The sequence below is a fragment of the Orycteropus afer genome, unplaced genomic scaffold (genome assembly GCF_000298275.1).
Source record: "Orycteropus afer afer isolate SDZICR_OR568_19922 unplaced genomic scaffold, OryAfe1.0 scaffold00154, whole genome shotgun sequence".
NCBI lineage: Eukaryota > Metazoa > Chordata > Mammalia > Tubulidentata > Orycteropodidae > Orycteropus > Orycteropus afer.
In genome coordinates this window covers 7,071,136-7,092,685 of record NW_006921741.1, presented here as the reverse complement: position 1 = coordinate 7,092,685, position 21,550 = coordinate 7,071,136, and the positions used below count along the sequence as shown (strand labels likewise).

At 36.3% G+C, this 21,550-nt stretch overlaps 1 protein-coding gene across 1 annotated transcript in view; it reads right to left on the bottom strand.

The window, feature by feature from the left end:
• TMEM135 (transmembrane protein 135) overlaps positions 1-21,550 on the bottom strand; it is a 321,242-nt gene that overhangs the window by 273,603 nt on the left and 26,089 nt on the right. The window contains exons 2-3 of the mRNA XM_007946278.2: positions 14,293-14,420; positions 9,756-9,848 (exon numbers count right to left, since the gene is read on the bottom strand). Of these exons, the coding sequence (XP_007944469.1) occupies positions 9,756-9,848; positions 14,293-14,420 (221 nt within the window). The remainder of the gene's footprint in view (positions 1-9,755; positions 9,849-14,292; positions 14,421-21,550) is intronic.

The window sequence follows — 21,550 nt, the reverse complement described above, 5'->3', positions numbered from 1 at the left end:
ACCTGTGGGCTCAGGACCATCCTCACAAGCTCAATTGACATACCATACTACATAACATACTACACAAAACATTGTTCCACCTCCTACTTTGGCAAGTAGCAACTGGGATCTTAAAAGCTTGCAAGCAGCCATCTAGATGCAACGATGGGTCTCTCCTCGTCCAAAGCAAAGATGAATGAAGAAAACCAAAAATTCATGGAAAAAATCAGTCCTAGTGACTGCTATACCATGCGATCTGCAGCCTATACAACTATGAGACCAGAAGAACTAGATGGTGCCCGGCTACCACTGTCATCCACTATCAACCACTTGATGGAGGATCTATGTAGGAGATCCTGGATAGAGAGGGAGAATAATGTGGAACATAACTCAAAATCATTTGTAGAAAAAATAAAGAGGGGGACCAGGTTTTCTGGTCTGATAGAGCCTGGTGCAACCACTGAGACTATAGCCCCTAGCTGCTCTTCAGATCTGGAATTGAACCCACACCTGTGGCTTCCAGCCAAACAAAAGGCAGGCATACGAGTTGAACATTTACTGAGATAGATACATTCCATGGAGAGAACAATCATGGGAGAAAGAAGGGCTGCTTATGCACAGGGAGAAAGCTCGGGGCAGAAGTACATGGAAGGATGGACACAGGGAAGAGGTAACTATTGGGAGGAAGTCGGAGGGGAGCTGTTCCATTGTGGTAAATTGTAGTCAATGTCATGAGACAAAGTGTATGTTCCCTTTGTATGAAAGTGAATTTGCTCTGTAAATTTTCACCCAAATCACAATTTAAAAAAAAAAAAAAAATTGTTCCACCTCCTACTTTGGCGAGTAGCAACTGAGATTTTAAAAGCTTGCAACCAGCCACCTAGATGCAACGATGGGTCTCTCCTCGTCCAGAGCAAAGAATAAAGAAGAAAACCAAAGATTCATGGAAACAATTAGTCCTAGCAACTGGTACACCATGCGATCCTCAGCCTATATGACTATGAGACCAGAAGAGCTAGATGGTGCCTGGGTACCACTGTCAATCACTCAGAGGGGAATGTATGTAGGAGATCCTGGATAGAGAGGCAGAACAATGTGGAACAAAACTCAAAATCATTTGGGAAAAAAAAAAGGCGGTGGGGGGGGACCAGGTTTGCTGGTCTGATAGAGCTTGGTGGAACCACTGAAACTATGGCCCCTAGCTGCCCTTCAGGTCTGGAATTGAACCTACACCTGTGGCTTCCATTCAAACAAAAGACAGGCATATGAGTTGAACATTTACATTAGGTAGATACACTCCTTGGAGAGAACAATCATAGGAGAAAGAAGGGCTGTTTATGCACAGGGAGACAGCTCAAGGGGCAGGAGTACATGAAGAGATGGACACAGGGAAGAGGTAACTATCGGGAGGAAGTAGGAGGGGAGCTGTTGCATTGGGTAAATTGTAGTCAGTGTCATGAGACAAAGTGTATGTGAACTGCTGTATGGAAAGTGAATTTGCTTTGTAAATATTCAGCCAAATCACAATTAAAAAAAAAAAATCACACATACACAGAAGGAAATTTAAATGTGTCTCAAGTGATAATAATTTACCAAAAGCTGGTTTTATATGAAGAACAGTCTTAATTACAAATTACATAACAAAAATATTTCTGTACCTTCAGCAGTAGTGCCTAACAATACATTTCCTTATGAAATATAACGTATAATGATATTTTTAAAAACATTTGTTCCACTAACCTAACTCTGTGTCTAAAATTCAGCAGAAAACAGTTCTAGTTTCATCACTGGCCTCCATTTATCTGATAATATAACTGTTTATATTTAACTACAGGGCAGAGATTATTTTGTTTATCTTTACATTCTCACAAACCTGTATAGGACCTATCATCTAAGAGGTAGTAATAAATGGTTGTTGAATAACTAGATACGTAAAAAGCCTAACCATCAAAGTGTTGATAAGGATGCCAGCCTTACAAAATGAAGTAACTTATAGACATATAATCAATCACCAAAAAGAACTGCTAGGAAAGAGGGCCAATTAATGATTCCAATTTCCTAGCAAGCAGAGAAGTGATCACATTACCTCACATTTGCCTAAAATGTAACAATTTGCAAGGCATAATCAATTATTTTTAAATCACATTTTACCCTACTAACAGTCCTAGGAAGTGTAAGGCAGATACTTTATCCCTTCACTCTGTATGATAACCAACAATCATAAAGCTAAATGTTTTTCTTAAAAATGCAGAAGTAACAAAAAGACACCGTGGTTCATTTGACTTCAGTTTCCTGTTCTTTCCAATGCCCTGTACTGCTTCCACAACAGAAAATGTTCACACTAGTAAGGTACCTTTAAATCCCACAATTCACTCACTTTTAATATGACGTCTTAATTGGCTTCTGTGCTTTGAGGAAGCCCTGACATGCTCTTACTAGTCTGAAATGGCAGAAGATGTATTATTATTATTAGATTATGCCCTGTTCTGGTCTCAAGATTCAATTTATCCTCCCTCAGAAAAGATCAGAAAGATCACATCCTTCCTAGTGTTATATAAATTCCAACCCAAAGCTAATACCCTCAAGAAAGAAGGAGTAGTATCTGTGAAGGACAAATTTTAGAATACAGGGCCAGACTCTTTGATAGGCTTTTTCCTGATGCAACATCTTCATCCAATTTCACTGTCAATTCTACAGTTATTCAATATCAGAAGAGTGATTTACTTTATTTCTCCAGTGATGTTCAGTATCACAAGAAAGTGATATGTTAAGGAAATGCCATTTCATCATTTAACATTTAACCATATCTAAGATTGAAGACCCACATGTCAATCCTCCTTCTTAGTAAGTAAATCTTCTCTGGAAACCAAGTTACATATTAAAACACTGCCACAACAGTGATGAGGAGAGGGGAGGTGCCAATTAGAACAGCGGATTACAAGGGCCTAAAGGGGAAGCACTGGGGCAAGAAGGACACTAAACAACTGTTTAAACTTCATAGGAAATTCTGATAGACAAATACTTCCATTCTGAATTACCAGATTAGAAGGCTGTTGAAGCTCTGAAAACAAAGCATTTCAAAGTGAGTCGGGTATTTCTTTAAACCATGGATTGCTTTTTGGGGGGAGGTAGGCATGCGGAGGGAAGGCAGGAGGTGAATTTCTTAAACTTGCAAGAGAAATATAAGTAGGTGAGTACACCAAAGAACAGTACTTTAAAAAATGTTAAGAACCGTCGCTCTAAGAACTGCTTCTTCAGAGTATCATTCTTCCCATGGTTAAACATTACAAAATCAAATTTCCGATAACATTATAGTAGATTAAAAAGTATTATCACATTCTGGTGAAATTCCAAGTACAATTAACTTCTAACAACATTATCATGTCTAATTAGTTGAACAAAAATGTTTTGTTTTTTCCTGGAAATTTTAGTGAATATATTATTTACCTAACCTTCTTCATATCTTAGCTTTTGAATGATGCTGCATGTACAGTCCACAGCTCGAGTCACTAGAGATATAGTAGGAAAGGGGTGACTATGGTGAATTTAAATATGTATCTATTCTACACATAAATATAAAATATACACATAAAACAAAGTGAGAATTCCTAAACATTCTAACAGGTTTACTAAGAGATGCTATTTAATCACCTCAGAAAGTCTCTCAAGATGTAAATAATTTTCATCTGTCAGAATGTTTTAGACAAGTAAAATACTTCCGTAAGTTATACAGTCCATGACAGTATTCTATTATATATAGTACACAATAATCGTAAACTTTTTCAGAAGACTGCAAGGTAATTTGATTTTCTTCCCATGAGCAAACCATTAAAACTTGAAGATACAAAGTAACTAGATCAAATTTTTGTTTACATAATGTATAGTTCATTCATTTTTGTCCTATATACTCAAGGATTTCATAATAATTACAGTGCAATTTATTAACAAATCAACCCATGAATATGGTTAGAATAAATATGCAATTTTGATATGTTAATCCACATTCATGTTTGATACATTACACACCTTTTAACTTATCTAACCTAAAACGAAGTATCAAAGCAAATTCCATAGCAATTCTACAAAAATCCATCAGAACAACTTCTTTCTGAACCACAAACAAAGCACTTCCTAGAAAAAGAAAGAGAAGACTAGTTCTTAACAGTCCTCCTAGGGATAAACTAGATGTTACCAATGCTTCCTGCTGAGTTACTGTGATCACAGTTCTTTGCGGCACAAATATTTTAAGCAACCCTGGAAACAACTTCAAAGCTTTCTCAGAACCCCCCTGAGTGGTAAGATTAAGATTTAAGTAAGATGCCCATTTACTAAGTGTCAGGAGCTAGCTGGCAGAGCATGCTTAATTCTCAAAAGGGATGGATAGATGGATTGGAAAGAGAAAAAAAAGGAGGGAAGAAAGAAAGTCAGCCAATAGAGATGAAGATGTACTTATGGACACAGAAAGAAAATCACCTATGTATCTGTATCCATACACACATAGAGAAAGAGCATTTTTTACTTAAATGTCTTTGGAAAATTGATACACAACTGAGCACAAAATTTATAATACCAGAGTAAATATTTCACTACCAAATAAAGTTTTAGAGATTTAAAAATCTCACTACTCCTATATGTTAATTTGAAGAAAATTGCTTATTTTCTACAATCGGTTTCCTCTACTCTCTTTCTAATTTATTTATAGATATTTGTAGAAAAAATGTTCCTATTTTACAGTTTCCAACCTTAGACCACTTAACTCTGCACTTTCTCACTCTAATCCACTCACAAAGCTACAGTGATCACTTTTATGAAATAAACTTCCAATTTCATATTTCTAGTTACCAATCTTCCCTTAAATCAAAACTCAGATTTTCAGCTGTCTACTGGCTATTTCCACCAGCTAGCATTGATTTTTGTGTGTGTGAATTAAAGGCATAATTATAAATTCCCTCTCCTTATGATAGAAGCTGTGGTGGCATAGTACTTAACTCATTTGACTGCTAACAAGAAGGCTGGTGGTTCAAATCCACCAGCCACTCCTCAGAAGCCAGGTTGGGCAATCTATTTCCATAGTGATATCACCTCGGAAACCCAAGGAGTCGCTATGAGTTGGATTCGACTCAATGGCAATGCCTTAGGTTTTTTTGGTTTTCCTTACATTAAAGGAGCTCTGGAGACATAGTGTCTAAGGCATGTGACTGCCAACCAGAAGGCTGGCAGTTCAAACCCACCAGCCACTCTGCAGAAGAAAGACTGGGCAATCTATTTCTGTAAAGATTTACCACCTCAGAAACCCAAGGGAGTCGCTATGAGTCAGAATCAACTTGATGGCAGTGAGTTTGGGTTTTTTTTCTTAAATTTTCTTAAAATGACAATACTAATATGTTTCATTTTTGGCAGTAGACATAATAATTTTAAAATATACGAAACCTCAATCTTTGTAAACTACTTATAATCTACAAGGAGATCTTGATATTTAATGAAATAGAAATACAATTTTGTGGTAAGTAAAGAACTCTTTTCAAAAAAAATCAGACCATTAAGTTAACTTCTGCACAATTCCAGATAAACACAGATCAGACATGCTTAAAATAAGACACATATATATAGTGTATGGAGATAACACAAAATGATGTGCTTTTCTATTTTAAAGGTTAGTTAAAAAAAAAAATACAAAACCTGTATTTAAAAAAAGTCACTAGTTTCTGAACAAAATTAAAAAACCAAAGCAAAGCAATTAATTAAACTACAACTAATATTTGTAGTTGCTCTTATACAACACACAACCCTCAACAGAAAGAGCCAAAAAGCTATTTCACAGTATTATGTAATAAACAACAGAACTAATATTACAAGGTGTTCATCTATATAGCAATCAAAGGAAGGATCACTTTTCTTTAGTAATCATGTATTATCACTAATAAAGAAGCTAAACAAGCTAGACTTAACCCTTTTTTTTAATTAAGTCTTTAAAAATATGTCAGTTACTATTTCTAACAGGTCATAATCTATAACTCACATTTTCTGTGAACAACTAACATCTAAGAATAAAATATTAATGTAAAAGCGAACTTAAAGAAAATAAAAACAGAAAGCTTTAAAAAAATTTTTTTTAAATAGTTCACCTATCAAAAGTGAAAATGAAATAAGAAATAAACCAGCAAACAAAATCTATGCTATCACCTCACTTCCAGGAAACTTCTCTTTGTCCCTGAATTAATCATTGCTTTTCATACCAATAACATAATTTTACTTTGGTGTTACTGTTTTGAACTAATGTTGGTCTTCCAAGAAAAACTTGATGTTTTTTTTAATTAAGAACGTAAAATTGAGACCTAGAAACCAAAAAAAATCGAAAGCTAAATAACACATACTTCATAAATCCATGGAGAAAGAACAACCTATTTAATTTGTGGTGCTGGAGCAGAAAAGAAGAAAGGAAAGCAGATCCTATGGTAAAAACCTCTAAAGGGGACTTTACAGAAAGTTTTCACAGACCAAAGTCCATAAAGGATATTACTGATAACTTTTTCTAAGAGTTAGCACCTAAAAAAGTCAACAGGCCCAGGAAGTTTCATAGAGGAACTAATCAAACATTAAAAGGCCAGCAAATTAACTCACTGCTACTTAAACTATTCCGAAGCAAGAAGAAAACTCCCAATTTATGTTATGAAGTAAATATGACTATGACACTCACACCCAAACCTAATAAATACATACACACAAAAAAAGCAACTCATGAGGCTCACAAATATTTATGCAGAAACCCTAAATAAAACATCAATACCAAAATCCAGTAAGACACTAAAAAAAATAATGTCATGATGTAGTGAGATTTATTCTAGCAAAGCAAGGTTTGTAAATACAGGAAATTCCATTGATCTAATTTACCACAAGTAATAGATTTATTAAAAAGATCTGGTTACTATTACATTAATCAAGCATTCAAACTTGGAACCATTAACCTACAGACCTCCTGATAGCTTCAGTATCATCTATTAAGTAGTAGAGTCACATGCCACATAATGCTCAATGTCTAACCACATATACATCTGTGGTCCCAACCCCTGTAAAAGCTTATTGTACTATAAATTCAAAGTATATACAATGGTTTGTAATAGGAAATGCTATGTTGTTATGTGTATCAAAACATTATTATTACTGAATTATTATGTTGAAGATGTTTTAGTGTTTTTTAAATACATTTAAAGGTAAGGAGATGGGGCAATCTACTTCCGTAGTGATACTGCCTCAGAAACCCAAGGAGGGTCCGACTTGACGGCACATTACAACAACAACAAAAGGTACACTATATACTAGAAAAGGAGCTCTGGTGGTGTAGTGCCTAAAGCACTTGACTGCTAACCAGAAGGGTGGCAGTTCAAACTCACCAGCCACTCCTCAGAAAGAAGATGGGGCAATCTACTTCCGTAGTGATACTGCCTCAGAAACTCAAGGAGGGGTTGCTATGAGTCAGGTCCGACTTGACGGCACATAACAACAACATATACTAGGAAAAGGAGCCCTAGTGGCATAGTCGCTAAGGCATTTGACTGCTAACCAGAAGGCTGGCAGTTCAAACCCACCAGCCGCTCCGTGAAAGGAAGACTGGGCAATCTACTTCCATAAAGATTTACCACCTCGGAAACCCAAAGGGGATCTCTATGAGTCAGAATCGACTTGAGGCAGTGAGTCTGGAGTCATATACAAAGACAAGCATTTGACTAACTGATGTTAGATACAAACTATACCTAAATGTTCCAACTTACATACAAATTCAACTTAAAGACAGATTTAGGAATAGAACTCATTCAATCTGGGGACTGTCTATAATCCAGGGATGTCCAAATCACATAATACCCTATTTCACAGAACACGTCATGGACTTTAAGCAACACATGTCTGTATATTCTTATCAAGAATATTTAATACGAATCTGATCAAGCCTTTAGATCTCACTTCAAGTGTACAGGAGATACACAAGATAAATGAATGAATTAAACAACTGCATGAGGAAGCAATTCACACAAAATAAGAAATGTGCTGCATACAAGACAACTGGGCTGGTCTCTTTAACATATCAATGCCATGCAGAAAATATTGGGAGACTGTCTTAGATTAAAAGAGAATATGGAAATACAACAACACACATGAACTTTGGCTAGATTCTACTTTTAGAAAACAGGTATGAAAGCTCTCTTAGGACAATATAGATTGTATGATATTAGAGAATCATTGTGATAATGGTGAAAAGCTATATAGGAAATTACCCTTATTTTAGTCCATGCATGCTGAAGTATTTAGGGTAAAGTGCCATAAGACCTACAACTTATTTCCACATAGAACACACACAGAGAAACATATACACACATATACAACCATACATGCATACACATACAAGTAAAAATGGCAAAATGTCAACAAATGTTGACAGTAGATGATATTCTCTGCTGAAAATAAAGCAGGTAACTTCAAAAATGGTATCTTATTGCCAAGTATTAAAAACAATGGAATAGCACACTTAATTTAAAAATATATTTAAAGTTTCAGTGTGAGTAATATAATATTCATGTTTTGAAAATGATCAGGAAAAGTTAAAATCAACAGAGTAACTCTGCCATTACTTAGGGACAAAATACCACAATGGTAATACGTAACACTTAAATGTGCTAGACACTGTTCCAAGCATTTACATATATATATATATATATATATATATATATATATATATGTGCTCATTTAATTCTTCTAACGACCATCTGAGTAGGTATTATCAGTATTTCCATTTTTCTGGTAAGGAATAAAGCCACAGAGGTCACACAGTAAGTAGCAAAGCCAGGATCCTAAGCCAGACAGCACAGCTCCTTGTACTATTACTATATAGTTCTCCTCAGGTGGAATAACCTACTGATTTGATGATGCTGGGGTTACAACATGCATCACTCCTTTGAATTTTGTAATTCCAATAATCCAAAAGTATCGTGATATAATCAAAGAACCACAAAAGTTTCCATACATTACATTTGTAACAGTGAATTAAGATTGGCTTCAGGTGAATTAAGTATTTGGTTACCTGATAAGATCTATTCACACTCTTAACAGGGGATAAATGATTATAATAAACTGAAAATTTTTTAATACATGACTCTATCTCAATTCTCTGGGTTAAAAATGGAATCAAGTAGTTCTTAGCAATAAAAATGATTATTCATGGGATGAAAATTTTCTTTTACACAAAAGCTTGAACTTCAACTATTTACCTGACATCTTATAAATTCACAAAGAACATTTTCATGTAGAGTACAATCAAAAGAAATTTTAATGAGAAGATTCTTTAAAAGTAAATATGAATTAAAAAGATCAATTAATCACTCTACGAGCTTGAAGCAAAGTACAGATTAAGATGATAACAAAAAACAACTGTTAATTTTCTAAAGTGTGATAATGGTATTATGATTATGGGGACAAGCCTTATTTAGAATTTTAGTAAACTATGTTTTAGTTAGGCACATCAGAGAAGTTTACAAATTTTTAATAAACAGATACTAATGGGTATTACTGCTCTACAATGTCAATATTTATATTTTCTATAGGCTTAATAAATAAAAATAACATCAGTGTAAAATTAAATTTTCAATCAAACATTTAGAAGATTGAAATATGTATCTGCAAATATTTCTCACCCCAACCTATAATAAAAACCAAAAAGTAATTTCTACTTGGAGTAGAAGACAGTAAACTAGTTCTACGAAATATGTAGACATATAAAATTTTACCTGCTTTTCCTTTCAATTAGAATGGCCACATAAGATGCTGGCAAAGCGGCACCAAAACCAGGACTCCATGAGTAGAATTTTCCAAGTATCTTCCTGAAATTCAAATTTGGAGTATTACATGAAAATCCTAGTTGGTCACTTCAGTTTTTATGAAGGGAAGTGCCCCTTCTCAGTCCACCTTCTACCTAAAGGTCCCACAACACCTTAAATAGAACACACCCAAAACTGAACTCATTATTTTTGTCCCCCATCCCCATAAACTTGTTATTCCTCCTCTATTTTCCTGGGTTAATGGCATCAACAATTACCTATTCACCAATGTTTGACACTTAGAATCATTCTCAACTTCTCCTTCTCTCTTACCCTATATATCAAAACATTTCCTTTAGTTATTCCATATGGAATTTATTCTCAAATTTCTCTCTACTCTACTGCCTCTGCCTCAGTTAAGTCCCTCAGCATTTCCCATTCAGGTTATGCGTTGCAGGAATTATATGATATGGTTTTTCTAGTCATAGTTTTTGTAACACCTCCATTGCCATAAGTAACTGATTGTTAAAGTTATCCACCTGATGTATTTCTATTGGAGCAGCAGGAAGCAATCTTCTGGGAAGCTCACTCTCTCTCAAGTGCGTAGAATTCTGATGTTGGGATTGGTTGAGTTTGGCCACTCTACCGGGCTCAAAAGGAGCCCTCCTAGAGGCAGAAGGAATCTCTCACTGCCGGCTGAGAGACTGAGAGATGCACTTGCTGAGAGAGAAAGACGCTAGAGACACTTGCTGTAGAGAGACAGATGCTAGAGACAAGTGCTACTGAGAGAGACTGCTGGCTACTGAGTGAGACAGCTGGCTGTGCAAGACTGAGCATGTTCCTGAACTTGAATTGTAGCCTGTTGCTTCCCTAATAAACCCCATAATCTGTGAGTTCTGTGTGGCCACTGCAGCGAATTACTGAACCCAGCAGAGCAGGAACGGTTGGTGACAAAGTTAGTAAAAGGGTTGGAGGGAGGCAGCATGTCTGGCCTCACAGGCATAGGCCTTGGGCTGTCAATAGTGATTCTGTCCTTCTCTTGCAGGGTTAGAGGAGGTCAAAAGATACGGCCTCCCTGCCCCTTTTGCAGGCTACTACAACAGCAAACTAACTAGTATCTCTCCTTCCAGAAATTAAGTCAGTCATATACATTTAGAAATTGCCTAGATCCACCACTGCTCACTGTACAAACCCTCTGTGTTCTTAGTTTCCTTATCTATCAACTGGAAACAGTAATATACTATTTCATACAGCTGTTATGAGGACTATATGAGTTATTTCCTAGCACCATGCATGACATATAGTAAGCACTCAGAATATGTAGTCTGCTATTACAATTGTTATTACTATTATCACTGATTTTTAACACATGACAGACATTCAACATATGTTTCCTCTTCGTTTCTATACTGGGTAACTTTTTCTCATAGCACTTACTTTAAAGTATTTTATATTTTTTAGTTATACGTATTTTCATTTACTAGAGTATGTTCCCTAAAGGTAGGAGCCTGCAGAGTGCCTCACACATTATAAATGGCCATTAGCTGCTTGATTTTTTTGTTTTATATTGTTTTAGCGGCATGAATTTTCAAAAAGTAAATTGGAGATGTTAGGAAGATTTTTTTCTTCCTTTCAAAGACAATATGTTCCTAAGAAAAGGAGAACTACTACTACTACTATTTACTTCTTACTGCCATCTAGTCGATTCCCTCACAGTGACCCCTCCTTGGGCTTCCACGGCGATATCTCTATGGAAGTAGATTGCCTAATCTTCCTTCTGAGGAGTGGCTGGTGCGTTTGAACTGCCAGCCTTCTGGTTAGCAGTCAGGTGCCTTAGACACTATGCCACCAGAGCTCCCCAAACTTCACTGCCATCGAGTCAGATCCGACTCACAGTGACCCCTCCTTGGATTTCTGAAGTGGTATCTCCATGGAAGTAGATTGCCTAGTCTCTCTTCTGAGGAGTGGCTGGTGGGTTTGAACCACCAGCCTTTTGGTTAGCAGTCAAATGCCTTAGCCACTACGCCACCAGAGCTCACATGTAAATATTGTAAGAAATTAGCTAAACAAAGTTGGTCAATTGCTGAATAAAGCTTTATAGGTAAAGATTGTATTTTTCACATAAAATACGCCCACACACCTAATGTACCCACATATATCACGTGCATAGTGCTATACCAGGGCTGAAATTCTAAAGCATTTGGGGTTGTGAAGACTGCGGTCCACAGTGGGAGCCCTAACTCCAGTTTGAGGCCTGACATAAATTTCAGATGCCATTTACTCTTTCTGACCATTAAACCAGCATTATGGCTATGCACAGACAAGTTCTAAGACAAACCTACTGAGGGGCAGTTTGCCTTCAGGAAGAGTATGGATGAAAGTAGATTATGCCCACATATAAAGGAATGTGGGAACCTGCCCAAGAGAATCCTTTCCTATTTAAATTAAGGTTGAGGTGTTGATATTGTTCGATAGCCACCTTGTGGCTAAGACTCAGGCTGCAATGGTCATGAGTCATGGATTATCTGGACTACCATCTAGCCAGGTAGTCAAGGCCCAGAACCAATCCTGTAACCCTTTCCTATCTTCAAATCCCAATCATGGTCTTTTCCCTGTTTCTATTGTCCCACCTCCAACAGTGGCAAATCTACCTACCATCAATCATGATTTTGTGATGATTTAAAATCATATCTAGTTAGCCACACGGCCATGACTCAGAGGACTCTATTCAGCTTTCTCATGCTGATGGTTTCCCTCATCCGGGATGACTGCCTTTGTTTTGTCTTTCACCTGCGCAAGACTTAATAAAGGTGTCTCCATTGAGCCTGTCTGAATCTGGGGTTTATTTTCCCCTATCACAGCATGCATGGAAAACTAGCATGCAAGGGATTTGCACAGTTTGCAAAAAAACTGTACAATGCACATGTTATTTGTGTAAAAATACAGGAAGGGTGTATGTTTCTGTGTGTGTCACACATGCACCAATACACATCAAGAGTCACAGATAAAAATTTTAAATTGAAGCTCAACTATTAGATAAGTTATTGAGGAAACATAATTTGGATATTTCTAAAGTAAATATCAAAAACCTTTGGCCTGCAAAGACTGATATAAAATCTACAATGAACTTTAACATGTTTTTAAATGTAAAAATTAAGGGAAAAATGGACTCAATCAATTACTGGAGGAACATAATGCTACCTAAATTATATATATTTTATGCTTCTACATCTTAACCAAACAGGTCCATAGAACATAATAAAATATTCTATAATAGCTAGTTACTATTATAATTCTTTTAAAACCTAGTTGTTATAATTTTACTTTTAGAATTTTAACAAGTTTTAGAAACTTTCCAGAGACCACATGGTAAACTTTGTTACACAGGTTTTCAAGTCAATTTAGAGGCATTATTTTCTCAGTAACATAAAAAAACCTTATCAATTATTTTCTGCATAATCTAAAATTTTATAAATATTAATCCTCTGCAGAAAATTATGAAAGATACGTGAAAATTCTATTTTTAATGGCAGTTAAAATATAAAACTGGACAACACTAATAAAGTAACACTAATATGAAGATGAAAGGGAGGATCATAAACTTATGAAACAATAACTATAATCACTTTACTATGATCTATACATTACTTAACTCATTTGCTTCCATCAGCTTACTATATTTTAAATAACTGAACTGCTGCTATGTAACATTTAATAAGATAAAGTTAATATTTTAACTTGACAGATTAAAAAAAATAGTTTGGGTTTTCAACAATCAGTAGAGAAAAGATAAAAAGAGAGGAAATATCTAATGTTGTTGTTGTTATGTGCCGTCTAATAAGCATGTTAATTACATTACAGCACTCAAAAAGTAAACTCTAATTGCATCTCTATTACAAATTGCATGAAGTATATGGCACACGTAATGTAAGGACCAAAAGTTTCAACAACAGGATATACAAGGAGTTATGTTTTATATATTAAAGTGCATTTTATACTCCTCTTGTAGTATGTTAACTGCATATAGAGTGGTCAGCTGCTTTAATGTTACTATCTATGAGATTGAAAAGTGGAGAAATAAGAACTTGCTAATTATAGCAGGCCTCAGAAAATGTGTGATACACTGAAACAGACCTGCTATCTAATCTGCTCTCTAATCCCTAAATGAGATGGGCTGACACAGAGGCTCCAACAACGGGCTCAAGCACGGTAATCACTGGAGGTGGCGGTAATCACTGGAGGTGGCGCAGGACAGGGCAGTGTTTCATTCTGCTGTACACAGGGTCACTAAGATCACCAAACAGTAACAACAGCTTATCCTGCACTGCACTTTTGGGTCAAGAGACTAGGCCATGATTTTGTAAACTTTCTTTAATATAAATGTCATTTCACAGAGGGAAAAAAAAATAGAGGTAGTGATCTGCACAATATTTATGTAAACATCTGTTTGTTTCAGTTTTAACAAAGAAATTTGTATCAACCTACAATGGTGATTATAAGTACCAACCTTAAAATGCAAAAGAAAGCCATATACAAGGCCCCATTAGCAGTCAGAAATGAAGCAGATTGTAGGATCTCAGGAAGCAGTTTGTGTAAATAATAGTCTAATTTTCGTTTCCGGAGAATTGCTGCAATCTGGAAAGAGAAAGGCTATTTTGTTTAATCCAACCAACTTTTCCCATATAAATTAGCTCCTACATGAAAGCTACTGAATGATACAATGTATTTAAATATTAATATAAATACTCTGGTATTTGACTAGCTCGTCTATAAAAATGCATTTTTCAGAACAGAAATGAAGACATTTTAATTCCCTGATAGTGTAATGGGTAAAATATACACCAAGAAATCACCACATGGATAATGAGATAAAATGTTTGTGATGATTTAAAAACAGTTTTAAACTGAAAATGTGAAAAATATACTTAAATAGAAAAAATAAATTGCAATTCAAATAAAAATCAGATGCTGTTTAAAAAACTACACTACAGATTTTATAATCAGCCTAAATACTAGAGAATATTGGTAAGAGAAACCAGAGAAATTTATTCAGTTATTCAAACATGCCTACAGTATGACAAAAACCATGCTGAGAATGAAAAGAGTGAATTAAAGTTAATGATTTCTGATCTCCTGGAGCTCATGAAAAAAAGATCTGAAAAACAAATTTTTGAAAATATTTGGGTTTCTTATGAACTGAATTTAAAGAATGGTTTCTAGATTAAAATTTTTTAAATCGCTGCTATAATTTAACAATTATATTTAGAAATCAAGATATGAAATCTAAGCATTTATTGAGCACGCTAGTAATATAATAGGAATTACAAAAGAGCATAAATCATTGATAGATTCAAGATATAGGTGCAGATATTGAAGAAAGATTAAGAGTTAGTAAGGTGATACAAAGTGCCACAGAAGTTTGGCAAAGAGTGGGTGGGCAGAAGGTCCATGGAGAAGGGCTATGAGGCAAATTTGGAAGAAGAATAACATTCTTACAAATCACGGAAAAACAATACTTTTCCATCATGAAGACACAGTACATGGAAAGAACAAAATTTAAGAGAAACAAAATTAGGGACTAAGTAAGGGATGAGAAAGCGCAAGACTAACATGACAGAAGGAAAACTACAGAACACTCTCCACTCATTCCCCACCATTTAGAGATAATGTTTTCCCTAAAGCTGGTGATAATAAATCTAAACCTCCTCTCACTTATCTTCCTCTACCTCCTTAAATGCTCTGAAACTGACCATCACTTATTTCAATTCAATTAAACAAATTGTTATTAAGCATTATGCCAAATACAAGCAAGAAAACTGATGCATAAGACCTGATACATGCCTTCAAGGAACATAAAATTTTTATTAAAAAGTAGATACATACATAACAAACCAAAATGTCAGTGTGGCAAATGCAAAGAAATACTGATGGCACAGTGGTTAAACACTCAGCTGCTAACCAAAAGGTCTGTGGCTTGAACCCACTCACTCAGCAGAAGAAAGATGAGGCAATCTGCTTCTGCAAAGATTTATACCCCTGGAAACCCTATGGGGGAATTCCATTCTGTTCTACAGAATCACTATGCATCAGAATAACTCAACAGCAATGGGTTGTTGTTGTTGTTGTTGTTATGTGCCGTCGAGTCGGCCCCGACTCATAGCGACCCCTCCTTGGGTTTCCTAGGCAGTATCACTACGGAAGTAGATTGCCCCATCTTCCTTCCAAGGAGTGGCTGGTGGGTTTGAACCGCCAGCCTTCTGGTTAGCAGTCAAGTGCCTGAGCCACTATGCTACCAGAGCTCCTACACAGCAATGGGTAGTGAATGCTATATAGATGATAGGAAGAAGAAAGTAGTATAGAAATACATATAAGGGAATGATTAAAAGAAGATAGGTGATACTGTCAGGAAGACTTCCCTGAACCTTCTAAGATGGATCTCCACAAATAGGTAGAATTTTGACAGGTGCCGATGCTTCTTTGCTTTCAGTGTCAGTACACTGGGCTTTTTTTTTCCCCCAGTGTATCTCTAAATGCTACTCTTTGTTAGTATTTTTCCTCAGATCTCTATTCATTCTACATTATGTTCTCTCCCACAGTATCAACTATCATCATCTCAATGTAGGAATTTCTAATACATCCCTAACCCTTCCCCCAAATTCTGCTTCCATACTTCAAGTATCCATTGGGTATGTCAACATTTATGTCTCGCAGACACCAAATCAATCAACATATCCAACACAGAACTTCTATTTTCCAATACGCTTTTACTTCTGGGTTCTCTATCTCAAGTAACAGCATCACTAAAAAAAATAAACAAGTCACCTGCAAGCCAATTCTAACTCAGGGAGATCCCATGTGTTTCCATGAGGTTTTCAATGACAGGGATCTTTCAGAAGTTCATCGCCAAATCTTTCTTCCAAGGCTCCTCTCGATGGATTCAAATCACCAACATTTCAGTTAGCAGCTGTACACTTAACTCTTATTCACTTTGATTTCCCGTCTGTTTCCCCAAGTGATTAGTGTCACATATTTGTCACAGAGATAGTTGACCAATATTGAGATTACAGTCAATGCCCATGTAATAAAGCCAACTGGACCTCAAAGAGGCTCACCCTATGAGTTAACCCTATTAGAAGCAAACTCTTAAGAATCTAAAAGTCCTTGTTAGCACCAAAGATTGATCATTAAACTCTTCTAGAAGACTACATTGCTAGAAGGTCCAACAAATCTGGTTTTCTTTGGGAAATAAAATAGTTCACAATAATGAAAAGTTGATTTTGTGATTTATTTATTTAATCTTTCTTAAAGTAATCATTACCAAATAATGATTTTTGTATAGCAGGGTGTATCAATCTTTGCACTATTGACTTTCTGGGCCAGATAATTCATTGTTGTGGGGAGCTGTGCATTGTAGGTTGTTTATCCAGCACCCCTGGTCTCTACTCACTAAATGCCAGTAGCATTCCTCAAGCTGAGAAAACCAAAAATATCTTCAGACAATACCAAATGCCACCTAAGAGAGAAAATCACCCCTAGTTGAGCATAACTGCTTTAAAGAAAACAGTAGCAAATTTATAACTTGAATATTTTCATGTAACCTTCATAATAATCTATGAGATGAGCAAGGTTATAATCCTCCCTTTAGAGATAAGAAAACATGGACCCAGAGAGATAAAGTTGCCCAAGGTCACACGGGTAATAACACCTAGGCAAATGGCTCCAGAGGCCACTCTCTTAACCACTACCTGACATATTTTAAATCAGGAAAAATGTAATAAATTAAAACTTGCAGCTCATTAGCCCCAATAGCAGTTAGGGTTACCCATCTTCAAAGAAAAAACATAAAAATACAGGGAAAATACAAAGATATATAAATAACCTAACTGAATATTCAGGAATTTGATATACCAAGTAGTCCTTGACTTAGGAGAAATTCAAGTTATGATGAACCATACTTAGGACCATCTTTTTTTTTTTTGTACTCCTTATCATTAGTAATATCTATGACATGCAGTGTTGTTGGTGTTGTTATGTGCCATCAAGTCCGACCCGACTCATAGCAAGCCCTCCTTGGGTTTCTGAGGCAGTATCACTACGGAAGTAGATTGCCCCATCTTCCTTCCGAGGAGTGGCTGGTGGGTTTGAACCACCAGTCTTCTGGTTAGCAGTCAAGTGCCTTAGGCACTACACTACCAGAGCAGTGTAGCAGTGTGTAATATGTTGGATGTTATCATTTTCAGATGTTCACTCCCAGATGCTCAATTTTGATTTACTATTGAAAACACTTGTTGTTGTTGTTGTTATATGCCGTCGAGTCGGACCCGACTCATAGTAGCATAGTGGCTAAAACACTTGACTGCTAACCAGAAGGCTGGCGGTTCAAACTCCCCAGCCGCTCCTCGGAAGGAAGGTTGGGCAATCCTACTTCCGTAGTGATACTGCCTCAGAAACCCAAGGAGGGGTCGCTATGAGTCGGGGCCAACTCGACGGCACATAACAACAACATTGAAAACACGGCCATGTAGATTTAGTTTTCATCCTACTTCCGTAGTGATACTGCCTCGGAAACCCAAGGAGGGGTCGCTATGAGTCGGGGCCGACTTGACGGCACATAACAACAACAACAACAACAAAGTATATATAAGGAGCTTCAGTTGCTTGAAAACATGTACCCAAATGCTGATTGCTTTGCTAAAGTCAATAGGCAGATTCAGGAAGCACTAAGCTGTTCCCTGAAATACATGAAGGAAAAAAAAAAAGAACCATACAGACAACTCTCACTAATTTTCTAATTAGAAACACAATCCTCTTTCCCAGACATAACCCAGATGATACAGAACCTTCCACAGGTAGAGTTATTACTACAACTGACAAAATGCCAACATCGTCCAATTCTTCTTTATTGTCGGGGTAAATTTTCACGATTTGTATACACTTTTCTGTATGTATTAAAATATATCTATGAGTTTATATGTAATGTTCCCAACCCCCAAAAGCCAAATGAAGATCAGATTTATAAAGATACTAATAATAAAAGGCAATACTGAAAAAAAAGGGGGGGATATTCAACTTACGTCAGAACCAACTTACAACTGATTCACAGGGAAGGAACCCTGTCCTAAGTTATATACAAACATTAGTGATCTAATCTGGGTATATAAGACACTGTGATGACTCCAGGTGTCTAGAAATTCCATTCCGAGTCTAGAAGAACTAGAGAAAGAAGACTAAACCACAATATTCAAACACTAAATCAGCAAATGAAAAAAATTACTGACAATACAGAGGGCACTGGTTCAGTGGAAGAATTCTTACTTCCATGAAGGAGACTCAGGCTCAATGTACCTCATGCATAACCACCAGCCATCTGTCAGTGATGGTCGGTATGTTTCAGAATTTCCAGACTAAGATAGACTAGGAAGAAAGCCCTGTGGTCTACTTCCAAAAATCAGCAAGTGAAAATCCTATGAATCACAATAGTTCTATTTGCAACCAATGATAGCAATGGCACAGAACTGGGGGTATTTTGTCAGTTGTGTATGAAGTCACCATGTGTCAGGGGCTCACTTGACAGCAGCTAACAACAAATCCCAATAGAAGACAGTGGAACCAACCAGTTGTGTACTTAACTTTATTTACTAAGTTTCCCCCTCCCCATATCTCAGTGCTTTTTAAATAAAACCAAAAAAAACCAAACTCATCGCCATCGAGTCAGATCCAACTTTTGAGTTTTTAAATAAAAGATATGACAAATATAAAGTACTAAGCAAAATACTGAGCACATAGTAGGCACTTTCAAAGTATCTTCCTTCATTCGTCACAAAACTCCCTGTTCCAATCCTCCTTTTTCGTATGTGTTGTAAAACTCTTAATGTTTATAAAAGCTCTGTGTGTCTCTGGTAATTAGGATGCTTGGAAAAGAAATGGCAATTAAGAGGATTCAGCCTCTGGTCTTCCCCCACCCTTCTCTTGTAATGGATCAGTACATCAGACCTATTCAGTATAACCTATTACATGGTCAAGAAAGCTAAAGCATTATTCAGAGAGGTTAGGTCCTCATGAGAATCAAAACCAAACCATATTTTTGTAGCACTCATAAACAAAATAAAAAAACTGAACCTCAATGAACAGAATTAAAGTGGGATATTCATCTACACTCAAGATATTTTTTTTATTATTTTAAAAGCTTGTTTTACATTCAGTATTACATGTACATTTAGTTTCACTCCCCATTGACCATGTCCAACCCTAACTCAGTCTCCTCCCCTCCCTACTCTGTAACCCTCCCCCTGTGCCCCTCATATTTATGCATTCCTGTTTGTCCTGCATTTCTTCAACCTGAAAATTGGTCCTCTGGTGCCCCGTGGTCCATTGCCGTAAGGGATGTATTACCATAGAGTATGTGTGTGTGTCATCCTGGGTTGCATAGCAAGATATTTTATTTGATATTCTGTTTTTAATGAATTTCAAAACTCTTCCAAAAAAATAAAACTTTGCTTTTTAAAAATATTTAGAATAAAGAAGGTAGAACTACTTTTGTTGCTGTGATATTACATGTGAATTGTTTCCAACATTTTTATTTTTAAGGTTAAAATTATGGGCTACAAAAGCCAAATTTAAATATCTAAAACAATAAGAAACCAAATATCACAGGCCAATATTTACATATCTTCTTTTAATTTTCAAAGCTTTTTCAAATGCGTTATCTCCTATGATTCCCACAAGAAGTCAAGAAGTAGTTAAGGCAGGATTGTTGTGGTTGTTGTTATGTGCCATCCAGTCAGACCTGACTCATAGCGACCCCTCCTTGGGTTTCTGAGGCAGTATCACTATGGAAGTAGATTGCCCCATCTTCCTTCCGAGGAGTGGCTGGTGGGTTTGAACCACCAGCCTTCGGGTTAGCAGTCAAGTGCCTTAGGCACTACGCTACCAGAGCTCCCAAGGCAGGATTAGCACCTATTTATAAATGAGGAAACTGAGGGTTACCTTATAAACTGCAGAATAAAACAAGAACACAGATCTTATAACATAAACCCAATGCACTACACCATGATGTTTCATCAGATATAGACAACCAGCTTATTAAAAACAAACAAACAAACGAAAAGTAGGACAACTTTGCTAACAATATACATGGAAAGATACATATATATCTTCAAATGTTTTCCTTAGCTACATACTGTAAAGACTCCCTATAATGAAAATCATACCATCAAGCTTTAGTAATGACCATGAAATCTTATGTACCTGACCTATAACATCCTTACTCTCAATAAAGGGACCACTTCTCAAATTTGTATGGAAGTTGAGATAGGTTTTGAAGATAAACCTGAAAATGTACTTAAAATATAAAACTGAGACAAAATATGACCAAGAACAAGCCTCAGATTGAGTCTTAAGTATATTACATCCATATTCCAAACTGAGTTACCATCAGTATTTTGGGGATGTGGGGCAGTCTGGAAAACACACACCTATCACTTCAACTTATACTGATGTAACTCACCATACAATCCTACAACCCTAAATTAAAACGTTTTCATACTCTGCCATCTTCTGCATACTTATGTTTACTTGTGCTCTAATATTAAATACCTTAGTGAAAAAAAATCTAATAATATGTCTTATGTTGTTTGTTGTTATGTGCCGTCGAGTGGGACCCGACTCATAGCGACCCCTCCTTGAGTTTCTGAGGCAGTATCACTACGGAAGTAGATTGTCCCATCTTCCTTCCGAGGAGGGGCTGGTGGGTTTGAACCGCCAGC